The sequence below is a fragment of the Larus michahellis genome, chromosome 8 (genome assembly GCF_964199755.1).
Source record: "Larus michahellis chromosome 8, bLarMic1.1, whole genome shotgun sequence".
Taxonomy (NCBI): Eukaryota; Metazoa; Chordata; class Aves; order Charadriiformes; family Laridae; genus Larus; species Larus michahellis.
Window position 1 is genome coordinate 22,530,410 of NC_133903.1, and position 26,933 is coordinate 22,557,342.

A 26,933-nucleotide genomic window follows, 5' to 3' on the forward strand; every position below is an offset into this window, starting at 1 on the left:
AGTGGAAATCTCTGCTTCCAGAGAAACATTCCTCTCATTTTTCCCCCATGCTTCTGCCTTTTCCCCTCCCTCTTCCCCCTCCCACGAAAAAGCCTGCAGTTTAAACACCAAAAATAAAGCATGCCTGGTAGTGGGCTGGATAAAAATAGCAACCCTTGCTATTTACTTTAACAGCAGCATAGGCTTTCTGGCTTCGGAGGAGAAACGCAAGGCATAGGATAGGGTAGGATAGGATAGGATAGGAACGGGACCCTTTTGGGGGTGGAGGATAAACACTGACCTGGTGTTTTTGGGGCTGACAGGCTCCGTGGCAGCTGCTTCATCCTCTCCTCTCCCTCGGTTTGGGTCTGTTTGGCTCTGCCCTCTGTGGGATAGGGAGAGCCCCGGGGGTGGGTTAGGCTTGGGTGGCCCTGTCCACCTGGGTCCCACTTTGGTGTCTGTGCGCTGGTTTGGGTCCACTCTTAAGTGCCTGAGGCTCAGTGCTGCGTGGGCAGTGATGGGAGAAAGGCTGCTCTTAGGGCAAGTGCCCCAAAACTGGTGAGGTTTTTGGTGGGTGCCTCTTCCCCACCCATCAGCTGTGAGGCTTTCGGTACAGCTGGGCTTGCTGAGGTGGGTCTGGGTCTGGGTCTGGGTCTGGGTCTGCTGGAGCATCTTTCCCAGGTGCTTAGGGGAAAAAAAGGGGTGGGGAGCGAGGTGGGGTCCTCGGGTGCATCCTCGCATCCCACTTGGTGCTTGTGTTGAGCAAAGATTGGGTACAGGGACCTGCTTGTGTGCATGGAGGAGGCAGGGTGTGTGTCTCTGCTTGGGGTGTGTTTCAGTGTGTGCCATGGGGTGTGGGAGGAAAGTGGTCAGGCTTTTTGTTGGTTTAGAGCTGATCATTGTTTTGTGTGCATGAGCCTTCAGGAACTCCTTCCTGAGGAAATCCTACAGGCAGTGCTGGCAGTGGGTGAGGGAGGTGGGAAAGTGCTGGGCCAGGCAGGTCCCGGCAGCGTAACGTGGTGCCTTCCCATTCAGGAATAGCTGAAGGATTAGTTACATGAAGGCCAGGGGATGAAAACTCATTAGTGAATGAGATTGCCTCTTCCCTGATACGGCAGTGAGGTCACCGGCAGCATCTTGCTGGCTGGATTTGTGGGAGGTGTGAACCAAAGGCAGAGGAGTGAGTGATGCTTGGGAATGGCCCCAGTGCCCCCAGTAGTGGGAAGCGGCTGTTCCCGGGGGTTTCCCACACCGGGGTTTCCCACATCACGTTTCTTTAATGATAAGCAGCTACCAAATTATTATTTTTTTAAAAAGTTGTTATTATCCCTTCTGTTCCATAAGCCGCTTCCATGGGGGAGGCTGTTCCTGGAGATCTCTAGTAAGCTGATGTGCCCCAGATCGGGACTACATGAGGATTTTGGCTGGTGGCACCAGAGTGGTTGGACAAGGTGTGCCCTTGTGCACAGACGTTCTGTGCTGCCCTTGGGGCTTAGCTCCTGCCTGGGGAGAAGGCCTATTTGACCCTTGTTCTTCACAATTCAAAGTCTTCCTCCTCATCTTATTTGCTAGCAGGGCTTGGTGGGGAGGGTGGAGCTGGGCATGGGGGTTTGGGCAGGTTGGCTTAGTGGGGCCTCACCCACCATGGGAGGGAACTGAGAGCGGAATGCAAATCATGGTGGGTGAAAGAGGAAAAACACATCGAAGGAAGGCCTTTCTCCTGGGTGTGTTTTGCTTCTTTCTGCCCCCCAACAAGGGAGAGCAGGTTCCTTTATTTGGAGGGGCAAAGTCACCCTTGGGCAGGGGGGGAGAGGTGGCCTTGTGCTGCGGGTGAGGAACTGATACGAGACAGTGAGCAGGCAGATGCTGGCTGCTTTCGGCATGACTCAAGTGCAGCAGGGGACACGGGATGGGGAGGAGTGCCAGACCCTGTTCTCAGGAGCAGGGGGGACACCGGCTGCTGGTGCTGTTCCTTCTGTCCTGTCCTCTTGCTGCTCCTCTCCTTTTTCAACGCCTTCTCCTGAAATCCTTAGAGGGAGGGTTTCCCACCCACTTCATCCCCTCCTTCTCACACTTTTGTGGTGGACTTTTCTCATAAACATCTGCAGAGCTATTTCCTTCAAACCTTTGTCGCGATGTCACCAAATGCAGGGGACAGTGCGGGGACAAGGGGCTGTTGTGGCCAACAGAGGTGGCTTGTGTTCCCACCAGCATCCCAGTGTGCTCCGCTCCACCATCCAGCAGCTGCATCAGGCCCTGATGCCTGCGGAGAGGTAACACCGGGGAGATAATTTGGGTGGGAGCAAGAGGGTTAGCCACCCTGCTGGGAATAAGCGTGTTTATACATCGCATGTCGCGTGCTAGAGAAGGGCAGCACACCTCCAACATCCCTACTGACAGCAGAAAGCAATCCCAAATATTGGAAGGGAGAGAAGTGCCACTATAAGAAAGTCCCTCATCACAGCTAGGATCTTGCCTCAAATATAATGTACGGCTTTTTTTTTTTTTTGAGGGAAAGACTGATGAAACAGGTTGGAAGCAGAAAAATTGCTGCATGTTGAGGCTGTGGCTGTAGCACAGGGAAGGGGGAATAAGCCTGTGGGCTGCTATTCAGAGCACTCTTCATCCCAGGGAGAGGGGATAAATCAATGAATTTTAAAAGCCCTGCATTTAGATTTGATTAAAAGAGTGAATATTTTTTAATTTTTTTTACAATTTCCATAATTAAGCTTTAGAGCTTGTAGCCACAGGAGTTGCAAATATAAAAATGGCAATGAGGATTTTAAAGGGATGATGAACACATCCAGGCTTATGAGGGGGAATTAAACCCCAAGGATGTTAAAGATGGTGCTATAAAAATCACAGCCCGCAAGGCAGAAAGCAGCTGTGAATTCACGGGATGAGGATGCCCCTTTATCGACCTGCTCCAGCCTTGCTCCTGCAGGCACTACACCTCCTCCCATGGCGCTGCTTGCTCCTGGGCAAGCATTTCCCTTGTCTTTTTTTGGGCTGAGGTTGCAGGGTGTGTTGCTGAGAATGTGTTGCCCGGGCTTCAGGTTTGGGAAGGAGTCCAACACGCTTGCTGAGGACCTTTGTACACCCTCCTGATGTTTGTTGGTGGAACAAATGCAAGAAGGGGACTTTGGTAAGAGGGCTGTGATGAAATATCTCTGTACAAAGTGTAGATGGGGGGGCTGGTGGTGGGACGCTCTGTGGCATCTGGAAGTGCCCAAAGAGGAGCGTGGCTGCCTGCAGCGTGGCCATGCTTCCTGCGGGTGCTGCCTGCGCAAAGCCTGGGCTGCATGGGGAGGTGTGCTCCTTGGAGAGGCTGGAAATGTGAGGTATCATCACGTGTGATACTGCAGAACCATGTCTAAAGTGTACATATGGCTTTGAGCTGTGCAAGGACAGAGGAGGCCTGTGCAATGAGGGTGGTGGGCACCTGCAATGGGTGTTGAGGCAGAAGCTCATCAGGACTTGGTGTGGTGGGGCAAAACACTTCCCTGGGCTTAAGTCAAAGCCTGGAGCATTTAGGAAAGGGCTTGTGCCAGCCCTCACCCACTTCCCATCCTTTATGAAGCATGGCTCTGATTTTGAGAGGTGGGTTATAATCTGGAGTGATGCCATGGTTCCACATGCTCCTGCCTTCTCTGGGTACCAACCTCTGAGTGGTGCATGCCCACCTCATGCATCTAGTTATTGTACCAGAGAGTCCATGTTTCCTTCAGGTGATCTTTTTTTGGTGTGCTCTGCAGGGAACGGAGGTCCTTAGGGCCCCACTTCGTCCCAGATGTGCTGAATGGGGTGGGGGGGTGGGGTGTAGAGTGGAGGGCACTGCCCTTCTTTAAGGGACTATAAATGAAAACAACTGCTTTGGGCCAACTGCTTGGCCAAGCGGTGCAAGACTGGGATGCAAAGCACTGGTGCAGGCAACCCTTACTCCCCATCCCAAACCCATCTCCATCTCTCGGCTCCTGTGTGCTCAGGGCAGACCCCCGGGCTTGCCTGGAGGGTTTTCCATGGCATTTACTCCCTTCAGACATGAAAACGGTCATTTAATCCAGACAGTTGAGTCCATCAGGCTTCAGACTTGGCTTTTCACTGTGCTGGTGGCTGTGGCTGAGACGGGGGATCCCCGCGCTCACAACTTCCTTTTTTTCTTTCTCTCAAATTGGAGCAAGAAAGAGAAGTTGAGAAGCTGCCGCAAAGCAAATTTTCCTGTTTTGTCTCTCTGAAATTAAATTTAGAAAATATTGAAGCGGTCTGGCAAAAGAACTTCTTTCGGGCTTTCTCATCCTGCCTGGCTACGTGTCAAACATGAAAACTTAAGACATTTAGACTTAAGGTCTAAATAAAGTCTCTGTGTGAAATGAGAGGAGACTTTCAAAATCCTCTGAAATTCCTACTTGTCCCAGAGATTTTTTTCTAAATCAAAGTTGGGTGGGGTTTTTTGGTGTCTGTCCCCCCCCGCCCCAGCCCCGGCTTCCCACTGGAAGCATGTTCTGCTGGAAATTATCTTGCAATTAGGTTTTCAGTGGGGTTTCCTTCATGCTGGGAAAGATTGCTGTTCAAACCAGGAGATAGGCCTTAACTGAAGGCTTTGGGGTTGTTTCGTTCTGCTCCCAAGCATTTACACCGTGGCTTTGGTTTCTCTGATTGCAAACTGTAGAGCTGAGGGCCTCTCTGGCTCATGGGAGCAGCTAACTTTATTAACAAAACATCTTGCGTTGGACTCAGGCCAAAGTGCAGTTCCCTGCCTTGCCAGGGTTAAAACACTGGCTGTGCCAACCTGACTTTGTAGTCACTTTATTGTTATTTATTTTAATACAGTAAGTTGGGCAGTGGGGACCTCGGGAGTCTCTGGTCCAGCCTGCTGCCCAAAGCAACTCAGGCGGCAGACCAGGTTGCTTAGGGCTTTCTCCAGCCTGATCTTGAACACCTCCAAGGATGGAGATGGCACTGCTGCTTTGGGCAGTTTGCAGGAATGCTGGGCTGCCCCCACAAATTTCCTCCCTCTATATTTTTTTTTTATCCCACTGGATGTCCTTTGTCTCTTGGCTGCTCTGTTTCTCCCAGTTCGTGTTTCTTGGCGTGCTTTGCAAACAAGGAGTGTGCCCTCTTCCAGCTGCTGCTGAGCTCGCCAGGGTGGCTGTTTCGTCTGCGTGACACCTTGCAGCTCAGCTGCAAACTGTGAAGCAAAAAAAAGAAGCCTCCATGGCCAACTGCTTCATATGCAAAATTATCTGAGCTCCAGTGAGGCAAGGCATGACCTTGCAGGAGGGTGAGAGCCCGTGAATCCTTGCTAATGAGCCCCTCATGCTCTTTCTTCCATTGGGTAAACGAGGATTAAGGACAGGGGATGCACGTCCCCACTTGGAATGAGGTTGGGGCTGTGATGCTGCCAGGCTTGGATGCACTAGGACCCCTCTCCCACCCCTGGACAGGCACACAGCTCACTCTTTCAGTATCTTTTATTAATATATAGAAAATGCATTAAAAAAAGGAACTATACATAGCCTAAGAGCGGTCAGGACTAAAAATTCTAGTTAACAATGGTTAACAAGCGTCGATCCCATTCTCCGAGCTACGTTTTCATTACAGGGTGGGGAGGGTTGTTTAATATATTATTTATATTATTTATTTTATTTATGCATTTATTTGCTTTTATCTTCCCCCTCATTTGTTTGTGTTGGTTTGAGTTTGAGTTCATCAGAACCTGTCCAAGGGATTTCGTTGCCTCCGTTCTTCCTTCTTATTTATGGGTTTTAATTTTTTTAAAGTAATAAGCACAATTCCAGGGTAACACCTGTACACAGGGGGCTGCTTGTTTGTTTGTTAGGTCTTTGTATTACCATCCTTCTGAGAAATTACTGACTCCTGGAGAGCTGCAGGCTGGGTACCGAGGCAGGTCTGGGCATCAGCATCTCCCCAGGCAAGAGACTTTCCCTCCCCCTTACCCCAAACCACCCCCTGGAAGGGGAAAGGAGCTGCCACCAGCATCTGGGCACCAGCAGGTTTAAGGAAGGGGGAAGGTGATCCTGGAGGATACCCATGGTCCCCAAGGGGCTCAGTTGCATTTGATGTTCACCCTGAGGTGCTTGGTTGGCAGAAACAGGGATGGGCTTCTCACTTAGCCCTGGGACAGAGCCCTTTGATAGTGGCTATAAGCATGAATCAAAGTTTTTTGGGGGATGAGAGCTCTTTGCTGGCAGTGTCTGGTAAGGTCAAAGCTTGTGGGTGTTGCTGGGGGGAACAGGGCAGAAAGTATGTGGTCACTCCAGAGTGCAATGGTGGGGACATACCAAGAGGGCGGCTCTGGGTCTGGATGAAGGGTATGTGCTGACACTGAGAGGGTTTTTTGGCTTCTGCCGTATTTTGGCAGGTCCCTCTAAGACTGTTGCAGGCACAGGGATGACCCAGTGGGGGGACATCACTGCCCGAGCCCTTGCCTGCTGCACCACTGGGGACAAAGGTGGCTGAGCTGTACTTTTCACACCCTGATGCTCCACCTGGGGTGAACATCACTTTGGGAAGGAGGTAAGAGTTTGGGGCAAGAGGGCATTTAGGCTGGTACTAGGCCTTGAGATGCTCATGGTAAAGTAATGCAAAGATAAGGAGTAGAAGCAAAGACTTCTTCCCAACCTTTGTGTGGCTGTGCTCTTCCAGCATCCTTCTCCCAAACCTTTGGGGAGAAGGCTACCTTTGGGGAAGGCCTGGTCTCTTTCTTTCCCCAAATTATTAATTTATAAATGCTGTCTTAAGGATCACTTTACTAAATGCAGCTTTTCCTTTCAGGCCTTTGTTTTTCCTTTGGTTACGTTTTAGTACAGTGTGGGGTGGAAAGGTGGGCTTGGAGGTCTGACAGGAATGGAAGCCAAGCGAAATCAAAATTGGGCAAGAGATAAGAAATTCCCTTGATGTTTCTTCCCAGGATTTTGGAGTTAGAAGAAGTGGCTTTGAAAGTCTGCAGGGGTCCTGGGCATGTGCAGTGCTCTGCTGGGTGAAGGATTTGATATGCTTCTCCCTGCTTCATGTTGTGGGAATTGGCATCTCACAGTGGATAGTGTGGTTTGGGTACAGCTTCAGTTTACTTAGAGGGCCTGGGGCAAGCCTGAGACATACGAGCTGGATGGCAGAGGAGCCACCAGAGGCCAGCAATGGTTCATGTGCTAGAGCCAAAGTCTCTTGAGATGAGCATTGCACAGGATCCAGGCTGGGTTTCTCAGAACTTCAGGCCTGTTGCGAAGACTTCTTTCAGTCTCAGCACTACGCTGATAGGGGACAGGGCCAAACTTGCTCTGGTTAGAGAATGAAATCAGAAAAAGGCTTTGCTCAACCAGTGATGGAGAGTGAAGAGACACTTAATCACCTGGTTGTTTTGTAGCATCAATGCTGAGCACAAATTTGCTTGAAAACACTGGCAGGAACTTTGTCCAAAAAAAATCATCAGGCAATGATAAAAAATAAATAACTGGAAAATTTCATCTGTATATGGACAATGTGAACAAGGGACAATGTCCCAAATGACTGGGTTGTTACTGATTGTTTTTCTAGGCTTGGATTAGGTTATCACCAGGAGAAAACCATGACGTGTAGAAGTTCTTCCTTTAAAAGATTTTAGCAACTGCATTTCACCAAGGTAACGGGAAGGCAACACCCTCGTACCATGTGTGAGATCTGAGACCAGAATATGTATATAATGGCACTGGAAGGTCAGATATTATCTCCAAGGGCATCCTGCAGACTCAACGATGGAGTTGTGTCTACTTGGCCCTTTCATCCGGGTTACAGGGCTTAGAAGGGATGACAGACATGAGCAGGGAGGGAGAGATATACACCAGTAAATCTATTTAGAGAATCATCAGCCTTTTTGAGGATCCTCTTTTGAACCTGCTGGGAAAGCTTGGCATGTTTTGATTTTCTGTTTGACTCGTACTTTTGAAAAGAGAGGTTTCTTGCCTTCCACTTGATTGTGAATAATGAGGTCCCGTGTTTCCACTGATGTCTCTTCCTTTCACCTGGGTAGATAAGCAAACAACAGCATCCGAGACAGGTGATGAATGCCATCCACTGCCAATCTCTGGTCCTAGTTATAACCACTGCCCTATAGTGCTTTTGTTCACGTGCTTCTTGCCTGTAAACTCTTGGTGATGATGGGAAAAATACTATTCTGCTGGCCTACTAGGAAGCTTCTTAGGTGTTAATCAGTTCTATCTGCTGCTTCTTGTTGGCTTTTGGAACCTAAAACAGGGCAGACTGCTCAGGAGATGTGACATGCTGCCATCTGTGACACTGGCCATGTCCTGCAAGAGATCCCATCATCTGCAGCCTCTCTGACTCACCTGTTCCTCAAATGGTTGACTTGTTGCCTGGTTTGATGCTGATAGAAAGTAAGAAGAGATGCCTCATTTACATACGAGATTCCTCCAGGTTGGACTGCAGCTTGTAAGCCTGAAGGGCTGGACCCTGTATCTGTTCCTGACTTTGGGATTAGCTATGATTTCATGTGCCAGTATGTGGTATAGACAAGGAGGCTGCATTTCCCACTTCAGCTCTGCAGCCGTTGTGAGTAATGTCAGAAAATCCAGGAGCATGACCATGAAAGAGACACTGGCCTGAATTATAAACTACTGCAAAGAATGCTTTATGTTGCCATCTGGAAGATGTTTCTTGAGACAATGCTGCGTCAGTGTAATAAAATCAAAAAGCAGTGTTTAGTATTTGTAATGCTCCCTTGGCTGCGAACCCAGCAATGAGCTGCATTGTCCTCGGACATGAGGATGAGTCTCTTTTCTGAGACCAGGCCAGTGACAGTGCCCAGCATTGATCAGAGCCCTCAGCAGAGGAGTGACTCCAGCGTGGTGGTTGTTTGGGCTACGTGGAGGTGGTGTCAATGACAACAGAGCGCAGCCAGAGCTATCTGAAGGGTGTATCTTCCTTAAGATAGGAGAAGTTAAGGACAGGAAGAGCAAACTCATCTATTCTTCCAAGGGTCTTGAAGTGTTCCAAAATCTGAGTGGACTAAGCCTTCTTCCAGGATGGGAAACAGTTGATTTCCCATTAGAGAGATGGTGATACCAAGGCACTGAGATTTGAGCGCCTCTTGTGATGGCGATGAAGAGGGATGGTGTAGGAGAAGGAAAGGAATGGGCGTTTCTCAGCTTGCACTTGTCTTCCCTCATTTGCGTCATCATCCTTTCCCGTGTGCATGGAGATCCCTGAACAAGAGCACCTGTGCCAGCTGCCAGCTTCAGGCTGGGCTGCGGTTGTGTGATAGCTCATTTGGTTGCTGGTCCTTCTCTGAAACTCTTTGGTTTGGGACCAATGACCTCTGTGACAGACTGCGTGGATGGCATATACAAATAGCAGAGGAAACGGGCCCTAGACTTCAAGACCACAAGTAGTGATTTTTCTCCCAAGTCCTCTAATTTGACTCCTTTTTTCTCCATCAAGCTCAGCATAACTCAGGCAGATATCATGAACCCGAAGTGGGATGAATTCAGCTCAGAGAAGTGGATGATGCAGGTTGGGGCTGGTGGAGTAGCTCTTTTTCCCCTGCAACCCATGTACACGAGGATGACTTTGGCTGTGGTGGGGCCAACACGTGAGTTGTGGGTTCTCTAGAGTTCACCTACACATGCAGATATTTACCAAGCCCTCCTGGTGTGATCTGTGAAAACTGGAAATGGGATGAGCCTTGTGTTTGCTCATCCTCACTTTGTCTCCATGTGTACAGTGCTTGCACATAAGGGAGGGATGACGAGGCTGTGTGCCCTTGGCCAGAAGGAGAAACTGGTCTGCCTGCTGGAAGAGTCGGTGTCTACAGGATGGCATGAAGATTGAGACCTCCCTGCCAGGAGTGGACAGGGAGGCAGGGAGAGGACGGATGTCCCTGGCCATGACTGGGGTGGAAATGGCCACACCAAGGTCCCCGGGGGAAGGTTTCTGCCATGAGCCCCATGACAAACATTTCTAACAGGGTTTGCTGAGGATTTCTAAGTCTTTTAAAAAAATATCAAAAACCTGTCTGTCTCTCTCTCTCTTTCTTCTTGTGTTATGGGCCAGAGTATTAGGGCAGGGAGACTGAAAATTTAGTATTTCTCTGGGAGAGATGCAAAGCAATGAGGTCTTTCCTTGTGCCGTGGTTCCCTCCAGCACTTGTGAGGGGCTGGTTGCTATCTCAAGACGAGTAGTAATTTGTTTTCCTCTTTTCATATTATAAAATACAAACAAATGACAGAAAAGGTCAGGTGGTGGAAAATGGGAGGGGATTCAGCTGTCTCAGAGCTGTAGGGACCGTCGCTTCCTCCCAGAGATGTTACGGTGGTTGTAAGGTCGCATCTTCATTTCCACGAAGGGGATGGAGAACTCGTGGCCTTTCCAGTGGTACCAGTTAATCCCCTGGCAGGAGGGAGAGAAAGGCACAGGATAAAGAAAGACTCTAACACGAAACTAGAGTGGGAGGGGAAGGAAAAAATGTTGACTACCATAGAGAAGCCAGAAGGAAGAACTTGCTACAGCAGGAGCAAGAAACTCTTCTGCTTCTCTGGCTTGATGTGTTTTTCCCACTGCTCAAAGGCTTCTGATCAAATTTTATGGATGTATTTTTTAAATGTAACTTAATAAGATGCTACAGTAAATGACTATGGCAGCCAGTGTGAGGCATGAAGTACTGCCCCAAATGGCTTGAAAGTGGTTCACTTTGCCCCAGCTTGTGTTGAGTCACCGCAGCGGTGCACCTGACCCTGGTGCACCGACCACGCCGCCCCAGCTTGCTGTCATGCTTGTTTGTGCTGCTAGAAGAAATGCTGAAGGCTTTCAGCCCAGCTCTGCCCTTACCTGACTGTGCCGGGACTCTCCGTACTTGCCGTTGAGGTTGGTGCGGTGGCAGTTCTTATACCACCAGGCCCCTTTATAGGACATGGCACAGTTGGTCACAGCAACATCATTGTCCCTGTCCTTGGTGGAGAAGGGGCGGCCCTGATGATAGGTGAGGGAGTCTCCTGTGGAAAGAGGTGCCATTAGGAGTGATGGAGCCAGAATCATCTAGTCTTTTCACAAGGAAATTAGGATATTCTGGTGTATGTGGTAGCCTGTCAATTAACAGGTTAAGCAGCTGAAGGTCTGGGAATAATGTTGACTGGAATTGCTCATAATTGGTTCATCTGAGGTCCACTGCTGTCTATTTAAGATCAGTACAGACCATAGCAAATCTTAGAGGCTGCTTGCATTTGGGAGATAAAATGCTATATGATTTTGGTTTTGAATTTCAGTGTTTCAGAAATGAATTAAATCCTAGATTTAGGCATCCCTGATTTCCTGAAACCTGGATCTGCTACATAACTTCAGGATGCTTTCAGCCTCCTTCCCTCCTGTTAGGCAAAGGGAACTTTTTCTCACAGAGGAGGCCAAGCATTTGTCTCTTGAACTAAGATGTTTGGCCTTCTCTTCTCCCTTTGGAAAGGGGGAAGAAGCTTTTAGAAGGTGCATGATGTCTTATTCCACCAAAACCACCAAGCTCATCTCCTCTCCTTACTAAGAAACAAGAGAGTTGCTTCTGGGTGAAAGAAGAGCTGAAGACAAATCTGGTCATTATTACAAATGAGTGATGCATTTACAGGAGACATTCTTAATATGCTCCTTGGTAGTCCCTAAGAAAATACAAAGTGGACCCATGCTAGCTGTGTGCAGTCCAGCCATTGAGAGGCTTGCTAGAAAACCTCTCGGCAATGAACCATTTGGTGAGTCGTGGCTCTCTCTGCTCAAGATGGAGCAGAGGCTTCTTGGTCAGGTGGCTTGCATGCAGAAGGGGAAGCTGTCTTGTCTGCAGCACTGTTACTGGCATTTTTGGCAATAGGTTGCGTGCCTCATGCCCTGGGACTTAAGGTCAGAGCAAATGCTGTGTTGCACACAACCAAGATCCCTGTTGCTTCTCTTCCAATGGCAACTACCAGATATTGTATAGGAAAATTCTTGCATCTTAGATATGGTGTGGGGTTTCTCGCTAAGTACGTGGTGGTGAAGTTTTGTATGGATCATGGAGCCTTGCACTGGGCATGTCTATCCCAGCTAAAGGGGCTGCAGCTGTACCTGTCTCCCCCTTCTTGAGGAAGAGACCCCCATACCCTCTGTCCATCCACCATCACCCACTGTTTTCTGGTGGGCAAAACCTACTGATGCTTCATCAACCGAGCAAGCAGGTGTGACAGTGTCCTTGCAAAACTGCGCTGTGTTTGGCGTCTCTGTGAGGAAACAATGCACAGGATTTCAGATTTTTCCATTGCTGTGGGAGGGTGATAAATACAGCCTCCAGCACAGCATCAATAGCAAGCTGCAGTTATTGCCAAGTGAGATGACACCTCTGATGACTGACCTGGTTATTTGAACAGCAATGCCTCTGATATTAAATATCTAACCCCAATGGAAAATTCCCTGTATTAGTGGCATTTGTCAGCCTGGTTTACATGATGGGCTGCAGGATTTCCTTTACAGTTTCAGACCCAGCCATCCCAGGATTTCTCCACTACTCACTAGCACTGAGGCTGTACCTGAAGTGCCATTGTAGTCCCCAATTCGCAGCTTGTACAAGCTCCGTGAGTCGCCGATGGAGAACTTGTCGTAGTAGGCATATGCTGCTTCCTGTCCATCCCTCATGTCTATTCGCAACTCGTAGCGCCCTTGGGACGTAATCTTGTGGATGTTGTCCAAGCCTGGTGAGGCAAGCAATGAGACATCTGGTGAGACCTGGTGCCTGGATCTGCTCTGTGAGCAAACAAAAAAAGCTCTAGGCAAATAAAACGGCTGTGGGAAATTAGAGTGAGGAGAGGAACCAGAGAGCAGCAGCACTTCTGGTTAAGTCTTTGTCTCTCCTGGCACTGGTGGGGTCAGAGATCTCTGTCCCCACTCAAGCTTCACCTACCCATGGCTGTGAGAGGTGGATTCAAGGCCAAGGCTCAGCTTTCTCCATGCTGCTGAAGCTGGGGTGCATTCAGCTGTGGAGCCCTGATGTTTCTCTTGTTGCTGTTAAGCTCCCGTACAAGCCAGAGTGTGTTTATGGTGCAGGGCTAGCCTTGGTTCGCATGGAGGTTTAGGGGGAGCACACTCTATTTCAGAGCCATGCTGGGTCTCCCACTCACCCCTTTCCCACTTTCTCTGGGCACTGGGCTACTGGCCAAGGCCAGGTGAGGTCCATGTGCCATAGATGACACCAATGCGACCTGTAGTCATCCAAAGGAGGATGATGTGTTTTGGTCCATGAAAACCCCCAGTGTACCCCCTTCTCCCCTAAGAGCATCAAATGAGGGAGCTGCTAGTCTTCACAATGTGCTTTTATGTGGTGTGCCCATGAGTGACTTTCTAATGTGAAAGGCAAGGAATGAATGGAAGGAAAACTGTCCAACAGAAACCGTAGAGGAGTGGGGTGAAAGGCAAGGAGCCAACAGCTGGCATAGGCGAGCAGCATGGTACACAGGAAGCTTGAGTTTGACACATCGATGAAAGACAACTGGTGAAGGTCTTACCCAGCCAAAACTCATCCTCCAAGTTTCCAAAGCCAACCCGGTAATCTGCCCATTTCCGGAAGAAATCAGTCAGTCCGTTCTGCCGCCTCTGGAAGACCTGTGGCGGAGGAAGACCAAGGGGAAAATCAGTGTGAAGGAGATGAGGGATGGCTTTGCCAAGCTTTGGATACACAAAATAAAGACAATACTTTGTCTTTCCATTGTCTCTTTCAGGAGAGAAAATTGCAATGCCCATCCAGTTAGTGTTAATTGCAGTCATATAATTAATTAATGTGCAGATGGAGTAACTGAAGAGCTGTTAGATGATGTCCAAGGCAAATCAATGTCATAATAGGAAGGAATCAGCCTTCAAGCTTTCTGCTGTACCCAACCCATGGTGCCTCTGGTTTTCAGCATGAGATTGTGCTTTCATCTGGCTCTTTCTGTGATATCCAAGTGGATGCTCTGAAGCAGACTGAGGTGGAGGGAAATTTCCTGGCTAAAATAACATCCATGATAGAAATCAGCGTCTGAGGAAGTGGGTTTTTGTTTTGTTTTGTTTTGTTTCGACTATACATCTAGCAGTGTTTTGGGTAACACATGTAAGTAAGCATTTGACACGATAAAATCAAAGCACCAGAGCATTATTTACTTAAGCTGTCAATCCATCTATGTCAAGACAAGCAGTGTTTGTGCAATTCAGTCTGTGCAATTCAAAAGCTAAACAGGCATTTGATTCTAAAATGATCCTGTGCAGACTCAATTAGGGTAATGCCTGACACCCTCCTACTGCAGGCAGTGTGAATCATTCCCCATGAAAGCTATTGGCCATTAATTTCATTTCTAGAACAATAAATCAGCTTCTCTCTCAGATTTTGCTCTCCAGAAGCACTGCAAACATGTCAAATAAATCAAAGGGCATTTCTCCAAGTGTAACTATTATTGCTGGAGCGTGGGCAATTCCCTATGGTGTGGGAAATGAAGCATGCGATATTAAGCCTGCTGTCATTCCCGTGCAGTGTGGTGCTTGACATTCCCGGTAGGATAAGGCTGGGTTACTTTGCGATGGGGACAACATGTAGGACAACGGTATGGCTACTCACAATCCAGCCACCTCCATCGGTGGTCATGTCGCAGTAGACCTGCACTCGCTGGCTGAGGTCCCCGTTGATAGAGATGGTGTAGATGCCACTCAGTGTGTCTCCGTTCATCAGGTGCTGGGCGCAGTCCTGGGGGTTAGCAAAGACACGGCCACCTGCAAAATTAGAAAAAAGAAAAGTTTAAGCGGAGGGACACCCTTTCCACATGCCTCAAGCCCTGCTGGTTGCAGTCCAGGGAGAGTCTAACTTGACTTTTGCAAGCTGAGTTATTCTGTGGGGCAGTGGGACTTTACATCTGCCAACAACATCAGAGGATTTAATGTAAAAAAAATGTGTGCATATATTACTAATCTCCTATATGTCCTATGTTGGAAAGGTGCATGGTAACATCACTGTGAATGATGAGGGATGTCACTTCTTGGACCATCTTTCTGTACCGTGTCTGAAACCCTGGGGTTTAAGCTGTCACCAGCGTATTTAGACAGCTGTGAAAATACCAAAACCTGTTCTCCTCTCAGGATTGCCAACTCCAAACAAGTTTTATGACTTTACTGATTCCAGGGAGATTCTCCTCATCCATGCCCTTGGAAATGATGGTGGACTTATACCAGGCTGATTGTCACTTGCAAACTGAGCAGGAATTAGGCTGTGCAAGATGCTAGATATGGGCAATATGGGCTGTGTGACTGTGCTTCAGGTGTCTTCTAATGAAGAAAGATCTCACTTGGGGGCCAGAGTTTAAGGGAGTCTTAACTACAAGATCTCAGCAGTATTGGGGTCTCAACTCTGGTTTAGTGGTTTTTCTCATTTAACACAAAAGGGGGAAATACATCTTTTTCTGTGTTGTTGGTGCGCATGAATGGTGGGTTAAACGAGTGCAGAGCTGGCAATGTGGCTATGGCTTCCAAGGGTGTCTCAGTTATGCATTGAGAGGGTGTGAAGGACATGCTGTCCGCATCTATCAGAACTGTGTGATATCCTGTAGGACCAGGGTACAGACCCTTGTCTGTAATTTCCCGTTTGGGAGTATAACCCCCAGCCTTGTGACCTGAAGACTCAGAGGTCATTGCTTTCTCTAAATGTTGAAGATCCCCTATTTTTTCCTGTCTCTGTGGTCTGTAGCACAAGGTCTGGTGAGATGGTGTTTGCATTTTATAGTATCCAACAATGAAAACTGTTTCAAAGACAACCACTTCAGGCTCCCCAGAGCTCTGCAGAGATTACTTGTTTCTTAATTTATATTCATATCCTTAAGAGCCAAGGAGACCTTGAAAGACATTTCAAACTACTATAAATTATAAATACTGTATCTGTTTCTTCCTTTTGTCCCATCTGTATACAATTCCCCAAGAACCTTATGCAAACATGAAACAAAGAGGCTGAGCTATTAATATGTCAGAGAGAATCTCAGAACCCTGGGATGCGTACTGTGAGCAAAAGAAAGCAAAACAATTTAAATTAAGCCTGATGTTTTTTCTTTTTTTTTTTTTTTTTGTTTCCTTAAAGACAAGCCCTTGTTCTCTGCAAAGTATCCTGATAAGCTGCCAGAGTGAACTGAATCCCAGACCCTAGTTCTTCACTGAGGGTTGCTGCCCATGTATTACATTGCCATGATGTTTGTTCCTGGGTGCTTCTATCTCATTGATATATGGGATAAGTGAGGAGAAACTGGTTTCTTGCTGATGGTTATCTTCATCTTAAAAGCAAGTTAAACCTGTGTTTGGTTGCTGCATCAGCTGGCAATGGTGTCTCTAACGCTGCTGAGGTCTGACATGTGTGTTTAATGGAAATGGTGCTCTCCTTGCCTGACATGAGTGGATTTCTGCTGTATTTTCCCAGCTGAAAGGCCGGTCCCATGCAGTTTTGTCCCTGACTCATGAACAGCCTCAAAGATTACACGTATTTTCCTATCACCTGCCTGAATTGCACTGGTTTTATGAGCCCACGTAAGAGTAGAGTCAGGAAAGTCTGATCCATAGATGCATTAGAGAAGAGTCGTTTCTTTTTTTTGTTGACATAACTAGTTCCTATTATCTCTTAAAAGCACGTGGAGGGACCTTTGCATGTAACCAGGATGGGGAAGTGTATCCACAGCAGATTCAAAGAAAACTCTCCTAATCAACCTGCTAGCACAGATGGGAGGAATTCCAGTGGACATCATCTTCAGGCTTCTTAGTGCTTTTGAAGCCCAGAAGAAACGTAATTGGATTCAGCCCCGAACAAAATGCACTCTGTCTCTTAAGTGCCCTGGCCTAGCAAGGCTTTTCAAAGAGGATGAGGGACTATATGCTTTGCACTGTTTGTAATGTGAATGGCTGCAAAGGGTGGGGGCAATGGTGACATTTTCCTGCAAGCTTCATTCTTGCAAGCATAAGCACTCTGTCTGTGAGGGTTATGGTGGTTGTGGACGCCCACCATTTGATTTGAAAGGAAACTGTTCCTGTTGCCTTAGTGGATCTTGACCTCTCTAGGATTAGAGAGGGGAGGAACAATGCAATTTGATAAAATCAGTGGGACCATAGTCCTGCGGACATTCTGGTTCTGCTGTCTGTGACTCCACTGATGGTGGTGGAGGTGCACCTGCTTGATATTTCCAGGGGAGCCCCATCCCTGGAAACATTCAAAGTCAGGTTGGACAGGTCTCTGAGAAACCTGATCTAGTTGAAGACGTCACTGTTTATTGCAGGAGAGTTGGACTGGACGACCTTTAAAGGTCTCTTCCAACCCAAACTATTGTGGAATTTGGATAATGAGGTGAAGTCTCTGTGCTCAAAGAGCAATTAAGCTGGCTTTGCTATCTCTTGTGCAATCCAGGGGAATGAAGGCTTGTCTGGCTATCACAGGATATATAAATAACGGGGTAGTCTTGGGGAGCCAGGACAGCCCTGCTTTTCATCAGCAAAGACAGTAAAATCAAGATAACAGAGACTTTGTGTAGTTCTTTGTTTCCTCGAGAGGCTGCCATCCCTGAAAATTGACCTTTGCCTCATTACCTGTGAAATGCATATTAAAGTCAACACCCCTGTATATGCTAATGAAGATTTTACAGATCATGCTAAACATATATGACGATAGCATTGGTCTCTCCACCCGAATCATACTACATGTCACCTAGGGGAGGGAAACCTTGTAATTTTGTGGATAAAAGGATAGAGAAAATTACTCTTAAATTGGGAGAGAAGAATCTTGGTACCTGATGGACTATTCGACGGGCTGCGTTCTCTTCCTCCACCCCCGGCAGGGACATCTTTCTGGGTAAGCTCTGCACCTTTCACCCTCTGGTGAATGTTACCCCGTGTTGTTGTATTATCATTATTTTTGCTAGCAATATTAAACTTAATTAATTAGCACTATTGTAGTTAGTGAATTTATTGACAGCAATCTCGACTCAGTTTCTGTCGCTCTCAATAAAATAACTAATTTCGATTATTTGTGAATCTGATTTAGTGAAAGTCCTTTGACTTGTCCTGACAGACAAGTATTGGAACTATTATTGTTACTAGACTAATTTTGATTATTTGTGAATCTGACTCAGTGAAAGTCCTTTGCTAGGAATCTGATAGTAAATCAGTGAAAGTCCTGGCCTCTGACAGACAAGTACCGAAACTACAGTCCTTTTAATGTGACATCTATTCTATGATATTTGTGAGAGATTGGACCATGTCTACTGCACAGAGAGATAAACCGGGTCTCTCCCACTCACTACAAAAGCTTATCTGTTGATAACGTGTTGCTGACTTTTGTGGTTTTTTCCCTCTATTTATGCATTTGAGGAGGGGTAAGGGCAAGGCAAAGGGTAGATGGTTCCTGCTCTGAAGCTCAAATCCCCTTGTCCTGGGCTGGACCTTGTGTTTGTGTTATAGGTCCTTCAGCCATTAACTTTTTGTAGCAGAGCAGCAGTGTGGGTCACGGAAATGAATGTACCTCTCTGTGGGTAATGGTGAAATGCTGCCTGAGGAGGGAAACCCAATAAAAGCAGTCCATGTCTACCAGCACAATATGTGGGCCAAACTTCCCCCTGTCCAAGTGGACATGGTGCGATTCCTCACCTGTGGTGAAGGTGGTGGAGATGAAGCCACTCCGCATGATGTTTTGGGCAGCTTGCAAGTCCACGGTGTACTCTGTGGTCTCAGAAAGACCCTCCAGGCGGATCCACGTGTCCTCAGCATCCACAATCAGCTCCTGTACATGGGTCCCAGAAGGAGGTAGACACCAAGAGCAACAGATAAGAAAAGCGATGGGGAGCCTAAAGAGCGAGCAAGGAGGGAAGGGAAGCCACAAACTACCACAGCCCTTGGTACGTGGCCGAGGAGTGTTGCATGTCTGCTTACACCCCTGGACTAAGTCAACGTGAGGTCAATGAATATATTCAACATTTTGGGATGGTTCAGGTGGGAGAAAGCTATCTGGTTTGGACACAGGAGATTTAAATGTTTGCAGTCTTTGTGCTCTATTTACCAACTCTGTTGGGATCTGCGTGTCCTGGATACAGTCCATGACAGATTGGCCAAGCATTGCAAGGAGTAGAGCTGGCCAAACCTGGTTATCAACCAGTTTTGTCTCCGTCAATTCCTGTCACGTTAATTTTTCTGGTTGTCAGCCAATGCTACATAGCATTATATCAAACTCCTTCTGCAAAGCTATTATCTTATGGTCGCTGTGAGACAGTCACACCAGCAAAGGAAACAAGGCTATTTGCAGTGACGTATTTCTGATAGTGTTTATAGCAGCTATTCCAGACAGGCAGATATGGACACAAATAATCAAATATATTGCATTGTGGAATTAATTAGCTGTCTGTACTTATCTTCCTTTTTGCAAGAAGGGCAAATGGCATTTTTAGAATCTCTGTTCGTGGGATAATTTTCTCCTGCCTTAGCTGGCTTGTGTTTCAGTTGTGAAGTTCCCCAAGTGGTGAATTTCCCCTGTTCTTCCAAAATTTCCAAACATGCCCTCTGTGCCCAGACCTGAAGGTGTGCATAAATATTTTGCCCTAGGCAATCTTTTCTTGCTTTTTCCAATTGTTTATGTAAAATATTGCTTATGCAGAATGTAGCATCTCCCCTTCTGGTCTCCCCCTGACCTAGTGAGCATCAGTTCTTTCCTTTGTTTTGTTTTTTTCATGGTCATGTTATTCCTTGACTTAATGAGCCTCTTTCCTTGTGAGGACTCACTCACCTTCCGGCTGCCATCGGTGGATCTATATGTCATGATGTAGTTCTCAGTCTCTCCCAGGGGAGGCACCCAGGAGAGCAGGGCACTCCGTCGAGTGACTTCGCTGGCTGTCAGATTTGTTGGAGGATCCAAAACTGCAGAGGGTGGATAGGGACCCAAGGAAGGCAAGTTCTGACACACAACCACCCCAGCCCGCTTCCCAACTCAGTACACTGGGATTCAACCTTGCAACCTTGAGCTACAGCCTAAAGTCCATCCTCACCCTCAATTTCCAGACCTCACCACCCATCCCCAGCCTCGACCAGAGCACTGCAAACCCTCTAATAGTCTTCCTCTGCCTGCATACTTTATGAAGGGTAACAGCTCTGAAATGCACATGCTATGGGATCTGTCCAGCTTCTTGTTAGCAAAATGGGTTGTTGTGCTCTTCTGGACTATGGCCTTGGGCAAGAAAAAGACCTGGTCAAGGGTATGGGAAACAATATCCAGGTGAAATCAAAGAAAGGGAGGGATGGATGTTGAAAGAGTGAAAATGATGGTTTATGCCCGTTGTGATTACAATTATGTTCTTGTGTTGTGCCCAACACTGGTATTTAAGTGTCCTTTTGGCACATGGCAACTTCTACACCCACATGTATGTGAAAAGAGCTTTGGCTCAGCCTTGCTGGCAACTTTTCCTGGGGTGGATGTATGGCTAAGGGCACCTAACAAGCAGTGGGGGAGCTGATTGTACATACGAGTGGTAAAGTTGGTGCTGATGGTCTGGCTGGTGATAGGCCCATTGGTGGCATACATAGAAACTGTGTAGGTGGTACTGGGCAGGAGGTTGGTCAACAGGTACTCCTGGTTGACTCCATCCACAAGAATTGTTTCTCCTGCAACTATAAATCAAAAGAGGTGACTCAAGATGGTTCTCCAAAATGTGTCTATGGATATGACCTCATGACCAAAAGAACTTATACTGGTGAAACACCATTAGCTATTGTGTGGCAGCTGAGCTGTAGTGGTAGTGTTTGGTCTGAAAGATGGTCTTATTTTTCCCACAGACCCCATATTTGCCTGATGCTTTCTTTCTGTTCAGTAGTGGGTTTCATGGAATTTCCCTCACAATGAGTTTCTGTGGGATAGGTACTTGCTTGCCTCTGGGCTGGTGGGTCAGTTAGTAAATCAGGAGGATCCCAGTGCCCTCCTGTGTGGATGGCCATGCTCTGAGGCTTGGTGAGGGGCACTGCCGTGGGACTTGCAGGGGAGGAGCTGGCATCTGGGGACAGGGTACAGCCCTGCCACCTGCCAGCTGCTGCCCTTCCGAAGCAAGGGCTCCTTCCGTACTTCCTCTGTGGAGGACACCTGCTGAGCCCTGGGCTTTAGGACAGGGAGAGGTGGAGGTGAGCTGCAATGGAGCCCCAGCAAAGCTCGTGGCAGAGGAGCTCTGGGTTGTGGCTTACCTGTGCGGCAGGTGAGGACAAGGATGTAGCTCTCCACTTCTGACAGCGGTGAGTTCCACTGCAGCAGTGCCTCAGTGGGAGTGACGTTGGTGGCTGTGACCCCCAAGGGGGCATCCATGGCTGCATGGGGGACAGATTCAGAGAGTCAGAGGCATGAAGATACTGGGCTATGAACTGGAAGGGCTTCTTGCGACCCACCGCTCGTGGTCCTGCCTAGCTGCCCAGGCACATGTGCCTGCAGAGGAGTTATTGCTGCCCTAGCTGGAGATCAGAGATGTCATAGCTTGTGCTACTCTGCTACCTGGGCTGCTCTTCCACCGTTTTCTTGATGCAGAGCCTGGGATGTTAGGGTTTTTTAGGTTTTGACAAGTTTGGGGATAGTAGAGGGTTTTATTCTTACAGCAGATGGTGTTCGTGTTGGGGCTTCCCCAGGGGTTATTTCTGGAAATCTGTACTCCCTTTAGGAAAGGTTGTCATGGTTGCCCAACATCATATTTCTGGCTTCCCCATGCCCAGTACACAGATTTATCACTCCCTGCCATGACTACCCATGCATATACGGGAAAAGCTTTGCGTAGGCATACGTCAAAAGTCCACATGGGGCCCTCATGAACTTTGCTTATCACCTCGAGCTTGCATCAGGCTGGTGTGAGGTTCAGCTTTCTCTCAGTTGCCTGATTGCTAGTGCAAGTAGGGGCTGGCACTGTTTGATGTCTACCTGCCCACCAAGAGCTCCTTCCCACCTGTGTACACAGTGATGGAGGCCACCTCGCTCTCCTCCCGGCCCCGCACGCTCTTCACCCTGATCTCATACTTGGTGGCGGGCTGCAGGCGGCGGAGGGCATACTCGGTGGCATCACTGGTGATGGTGGTGCTGTCTGTCCTCCCTGCGGGGACAGAGTCAAGAGCTTTGGCATCATGGCTAGCCCCGTCCCTGCAGTACAGGAGGTGCTCAGGAGGGAAGGAACAAGCCCTCTCCAGGGCTGATACTGGGGGTAACTGGGTTTTGTGCCTGTGGGTGCACACCTGTGTGCCCATCACTCTGCTGGCTCGACCTTTTCAGCATCGTAGGTGTAACTGGGGCTAAGGGAGATGAGACAGGGAGAGGCAGGTGAGGGAGATGGGATTTCAGGATCAGGCCCCAAATTAACCATCCCCAGGGAGGGTGTGCTGCAGGGTTCACTCCCTGTGTCCCTCTGTGCTGACCTGGCCCTCGTCTACAGTGGCCCTTGCCCATCCTTGTCATGGACACCCCGTCCTCCATCCCTGCAGCCTCTTTGTCCATCCCAGCTATTGGTGGCTTTTCCTGGGGCACTGGGATGCTGCCTGGTATGAGGATAACCTGGTGGCTTGCTCTTGCCTGCAGGTGGAGTGATGTTTGGCAGCTGTGAGCTCAGGGCATGAGCAAGAGAGGTCATTACCTTCGGTGGTGCGGTAGGATATTCTGTAGTGGTCGAAGGTGGTGATGGGAGGGCTCCAGTAGACGATCATGGACTCCTGAGTGATGTTGCCCACCCTGAGGTCCTTTGGCCCATCAATCCCTGGTGGGACAGACCAGAAAGCAAAGCTGTGGGAGGCAGGTCCGCTCCCCGTCCCCCTGCCCGCCCTCCCGGCAGGGTCCCATGCCTGGCAGGGGTGTCCCATGGTACCTGTTGTGATGGAGCCCACAACAGGCTCAGAGCTGACACTGCCATGCATGGCCACCAGTGACACCAGGTACTCGGTGGATGGCTGCAAGCTTGTCAAGCTGACATGCCTGCGGGTGCCGTCAAGCATGAGCTGCTGTGCCTCCTCCTCATCCCGGGGGCTGTAGGTGAGGATGAGGCGGTCTGCTGGTGGGGATGGATCACTCCACGTGACATTCACACTGGAGGATGTCAGCTGGGAGAAGTGGAGCTGTGTGATGGGCCGGACCCCTGCAAGATGGAGAAGGGAGATATAACCCTGACCACCTGCAGATCCTGACCTCGGCGTTGTTCCCAGTGCTTTTATGGGAAATACCCAACAGAGGTGGCAAAGCTGCAGCTCTGGGCTCTCCATCGATCTGAAACTGTGCTGGGATTGAGAGGCAGAATGGGGAGGAGAAAAATGATGCTTTTCTCAGCTCTGCCTGCAAACATTCTCCATCCCAGACCCATATGGTGGGTGATGGGGCTGTCCCACTACAGATGGTATGTGCTGTCTGGGCTTCCTGACTGCGTGCTTTTCACCCAGAGGTGCTTGTGAGGTCCCTTAAGGCTTGTTTTGTCCTTCTTATGGACACACAGACCACCCTGACCATAGAGAACAGCATGGTTGGCTGTTGCCCCAGCCCTGCTTTTTCCTTGTGGAAGCCTCCAGCCAAGCAAGTGTGCTCAGTGCTGCTGGCCAGGGGAATGGGATCCCCATGCTAGTAGGGCCATCCTCCTTCTGAGGTCCACAGAACTTCTCTCACATGGATGGATTGCCCCCAGCCCTCATCCCCATCACCACGTCAAGAGTTTTGGTGCTGCAGACATGGTGGGCTGGTGGAGGTGCCAGTGTGGGGCAGTGGTCTATGCTTTTGGCCCCATCTCAACTTGTCTTTCTCTACCTGTGAAGGCATCCACAGTGGCCTCCAGGCTTTGCTGGCGTCCCCTCTCAGCAATGATGGAGATGGTGTACTCTGTCCCAGGCTCCAGCTCCGACAAGGTGAGCTGTGACTTGTCCCAGGGCACCATCACTTCTGAGGCCATTCCCGAGGCAGGGGTGAAGGTGATGCGATAGTGGTCAATGGGACCCATGGCTTTGGTCCAGGCCAGTGAGATGGACGTCTCTGTGGAGGCTGTCACCAGGAGGTCCCGGGGGCTGTCAAGCTCTGTGGGAGAGGGTTGATGCAGACCTTTGTCCCCATGCACAGACTATCCCATGGGGATGTCTGAGACATAGGAACTGGCCATGATTGAAGCATGCAATGGGGCCAAACTCACCAGTTCTGGCATTCATGGTTGCCGGCACGCTCTGCTGGCTGTCCATCACGGCTGAAATCCCGATGCCGTACTCTGTCCCTGGCACCAGATCTGCCACAGGGTGCAGAGGACACGAAGGAGTGTAAGAGCAACACCTGGCTGGGTGGCCTCAGGGTGTGACTCTCCCACCTCCCACAGCTAGAGACACAGGGGAACCCATGAGCATCCCTGGGGTGAGCAGCCCTCCCACAGGTAAGCAGTTCCTCCATGCAATGGAGAAGAGCTGATACTTTTTAAAAAAGTCCCATGGATGGCTTTGGACAGGGAATTTGGATTATTATAGCTCAGAAATAAGCAATTTTTAAGCTGTTGCTGAGGTCTGCTGTAATTGCTGGCATCGAGACAGAATTTGCATGTGTGTGAGCTGAGATGGGAACGATAAAGTAGCTATATTTGTTTCTGAAGTGATTTAACATCAAATATTGTCACAGGGCTGGTGTCTCGAAGAGAAATAAATTACGCAGAGTAAATGAAATGCACATTAATAAGGAAAGGCTCAGTCTTTCTGGGAGCCAAATCAAGCTCCGCTCCTTGGCGTGGACATATGCTATGGTGCCTCTCTCAAGGGACATGGGAATCCAGTTCATCCAGCTTCTTTCCCGCACACCTACAGCTGATAGCTGTTTTATCTCTGTGGGACATCTCCTGCCTCTGCCTGTCACTTTTGTTTGGCTGCTGGTGGCTTTATTCCCCTCCTCCTGGTGTTTCATGATCTTTCCCATGGCGTTAGAGAAAGCCATAGACCCTCCAGCCCAGCCTCACCCTGCCTTGCCCAGGGACAGAATCCCTTGAAGCCACCAAAACCTTCTCCAAGAGGCCAGGAGGGAGGGAAACCCCTATTCCCTGCTCCTCTCCTCTTGCTACGGTGCAGTCTTGGTGGCAGGAGGGAGATGGACCCACCTTGCCCCTGCCCAATAAGTGTCATACGTATCCTGGAAAGGAGGAGAAGAGCGTGGAAGAAAGGGGAAGGAGAAGGAAGAAGTGATCAGGAGCGTATAAAACAATGTCTTTTCTCTCCCAGCTCTTTTGAGCAGAGCAAAGTTACAGATATTTCTGTACAAATGCTGATTTTGAAGAAACATATGGGGCAGGGCAAGGCTTCCTGTATTTTTAAGCTTAAATCTTTGATAAGCTCTTCTCAGTGGCATTCCTTGCTGCTTTTCCTGCAGGCAGATGAAGGCAGATGAAGGAATCACTGGTTGCATTTACACAGTGGATCCCAGCAGGTGCTGGGTGGCTGGAAACCCACGGGCTTTGCACCATGTGCAACAAGACCTTGGAGGACAGGGGTACCACATGCATAATGGAGCTGTGGTCTTGTGCCATCCACACTACGGCTATCCTGGCTTTTTTTTTTTTGCCAGCGGAATGTTTTTTGGGTTATTTTCTGCTATAATAATTTTTTTTTTAATTTTTTTGTCTATTACATAGTAACCTGGGAGATAGAAGGTGATGATGGAGGCACTATATAAAACTTGCTCACCGCTGTTGACTTAAGCCTCTATGTCTGGAGCTTGCTCTGGGGGTGTTTCTTGTAGCCCTGCCTGCATCTGGCAGCAGCCAGGAAGCACTGGTTTTGCCAGGTAGAGGCTTGGCAACTTTTTTGATTTTTATTGAGAGAAAAGAGAGCCTTCAAGCTGTCTCTTCCTTCGAGGCAAGCTTGGGTTGTGCCGTGGGTGTCATTGCAGTTTAGATCACTGGGGTAGTATTGCACCTCTGCCCCAGGGAGGAGGATTTGGCCTATTTTTAATGCTCTTTCTCACCTAGAAAGACAGTAAATGCCTAGAGGAAAACTAGCAGGGGATCAGCACCAGGTCCCTGATCCCTAGTTGTCCTCCTCCATGTCATCCCATTTCTCTGTGCACGTCTTCATCACAAATGCAGCAAAACTATCCCTCACATTTCTTCTTTCTGCACACCACATTTTTCAAGCGAACTGCTCTAATTTCTTTCCTGCCCTCCAGCCTTTCTCGTGACTCGGTGCCACTTTGCCTGTAACTTCACATTTGACTTTCCCACTGAATTTATTCCTATAGAGCCATACATCTCGGCAGAGATTTCTGAGCTCTCTTTGGGCTGGGAAGGTCCCAGGAGGGCAAAGACAGTCAACGTGGAAGAAACAGGTGACCTGCCATACTGAAGAGCTTCAAGCTGAATGAGTAACCTTTTTTGGTATGTGTGTAAATCTCTTCTTTGCTCAAAAAAATGCCACTGGAGATGAAAATTTGGCAGGCAAACCAAGTTAAAAAAAAAAAAAACAAAACAACTCACACGGTGCTTTGTGGTGTTGCTGCAAAGGGTGTTTGGGACTGTCCTGGCAGTGGGAGGTGGGTGGTGTTTGCAGCCCCTGGTGCCAGTCCCTGTGCTGGCCTGATAACATACAACTTGAGGGAGTTGCTCAAAAATAGCATCCCTGGATTCAGGTCTGCTTTGTGCCCGATTTGGAAAAAGGCAATGAACTTGGGCAGTCTGGATCCCCCATCACTGCCTACAGAGCATGGGCGCCTGCGTCTCTTTCCCAGCAAGGAAAAAAAGAAGGGTGAAATAATATCGTCCTCTAGATCAGCCTAAAAAGCCTTCCTCTCCCCATTTCTCACTTTTCTCCTTGCTAGCGCTCTTTGTGACCTGGACAGACCCTTGCTGGAGCTGCATTACTCAGTGCTGCATCACTCAGAAGTGCATCGCTTGGAGGTGCATCACTCAGCTCATGGATAAGCAGCGCCCAAATCCAGACCCACAGTGGGGAAA

The 26,933-nt window shown here is 48.7% G+C and overlaps 1 protein-coding gene across 3 annotated transcripts in view; it reads right to left on the bottom strand.

Moving 5' to 3' along the window:
• Positions 1-10,119: 10,119 nt before the first annotated feature.
• TNR (tenascin R) overlaps positions 10,120-26,933 on the bottom strand; it is a 78,430-nt gene continuing 61,616 nt past the window's right edge. For all 3 annotated transcript variants that reach the window (XM_074597997.1, XM_074597995.1, XM_074597996.1), the window contains 14 exons: positions 24,147-24,236; positions 23,771-24,034; positions 22,848-23,114; positions 22,620-22,739; positions 21,942-22,085; positions 21,199-21,318; positions 20,491-20,634; positions 19,757-19,887; positions 18,628-18,760; positions 14,582-14,733; positions 13,500-13,596; positions 12,528-12,689; positions 10,819-10,982; positions 10,120-10,380 (listed from right to left, as the gene is read on the bottom strand). In XM_074597997.1, the coding sequence (XP_074454098.1) occupies positions 10,261-10,380; positions 10,819-10,982; positions 12,528-12,689; positions 13,500-13,596; positions 14,582-14,733; positions 18,628-18,760; positions 19,757-19,887; positions 20,491-20,634; positions 21,199-21,318; positions 21,942-22,085; positions 22,620-22,739; positions 22,848-23,114; positions 23,771-24,034; positions 24,147-24,236 (2,108 nt within the window). In that variant the 3' untranslated portion in view covers positions 10,120-10,260. The remainder of the gene's footprint in view (positions 10,381-10,818; positions 10,983-12,527; positions 12,690-13,499; positions 13,597-14,581; positions 14,734-18,627; positions 18,761-19,756; positions 19,888-20,490; positions 20,635-21,198; positions 21,319-21,941; positions 22,086-22,619; positions 22,740-22,847; positions 23,115-23,770; positions 24,035-24,146; positions 24,237-26,933) is intronic.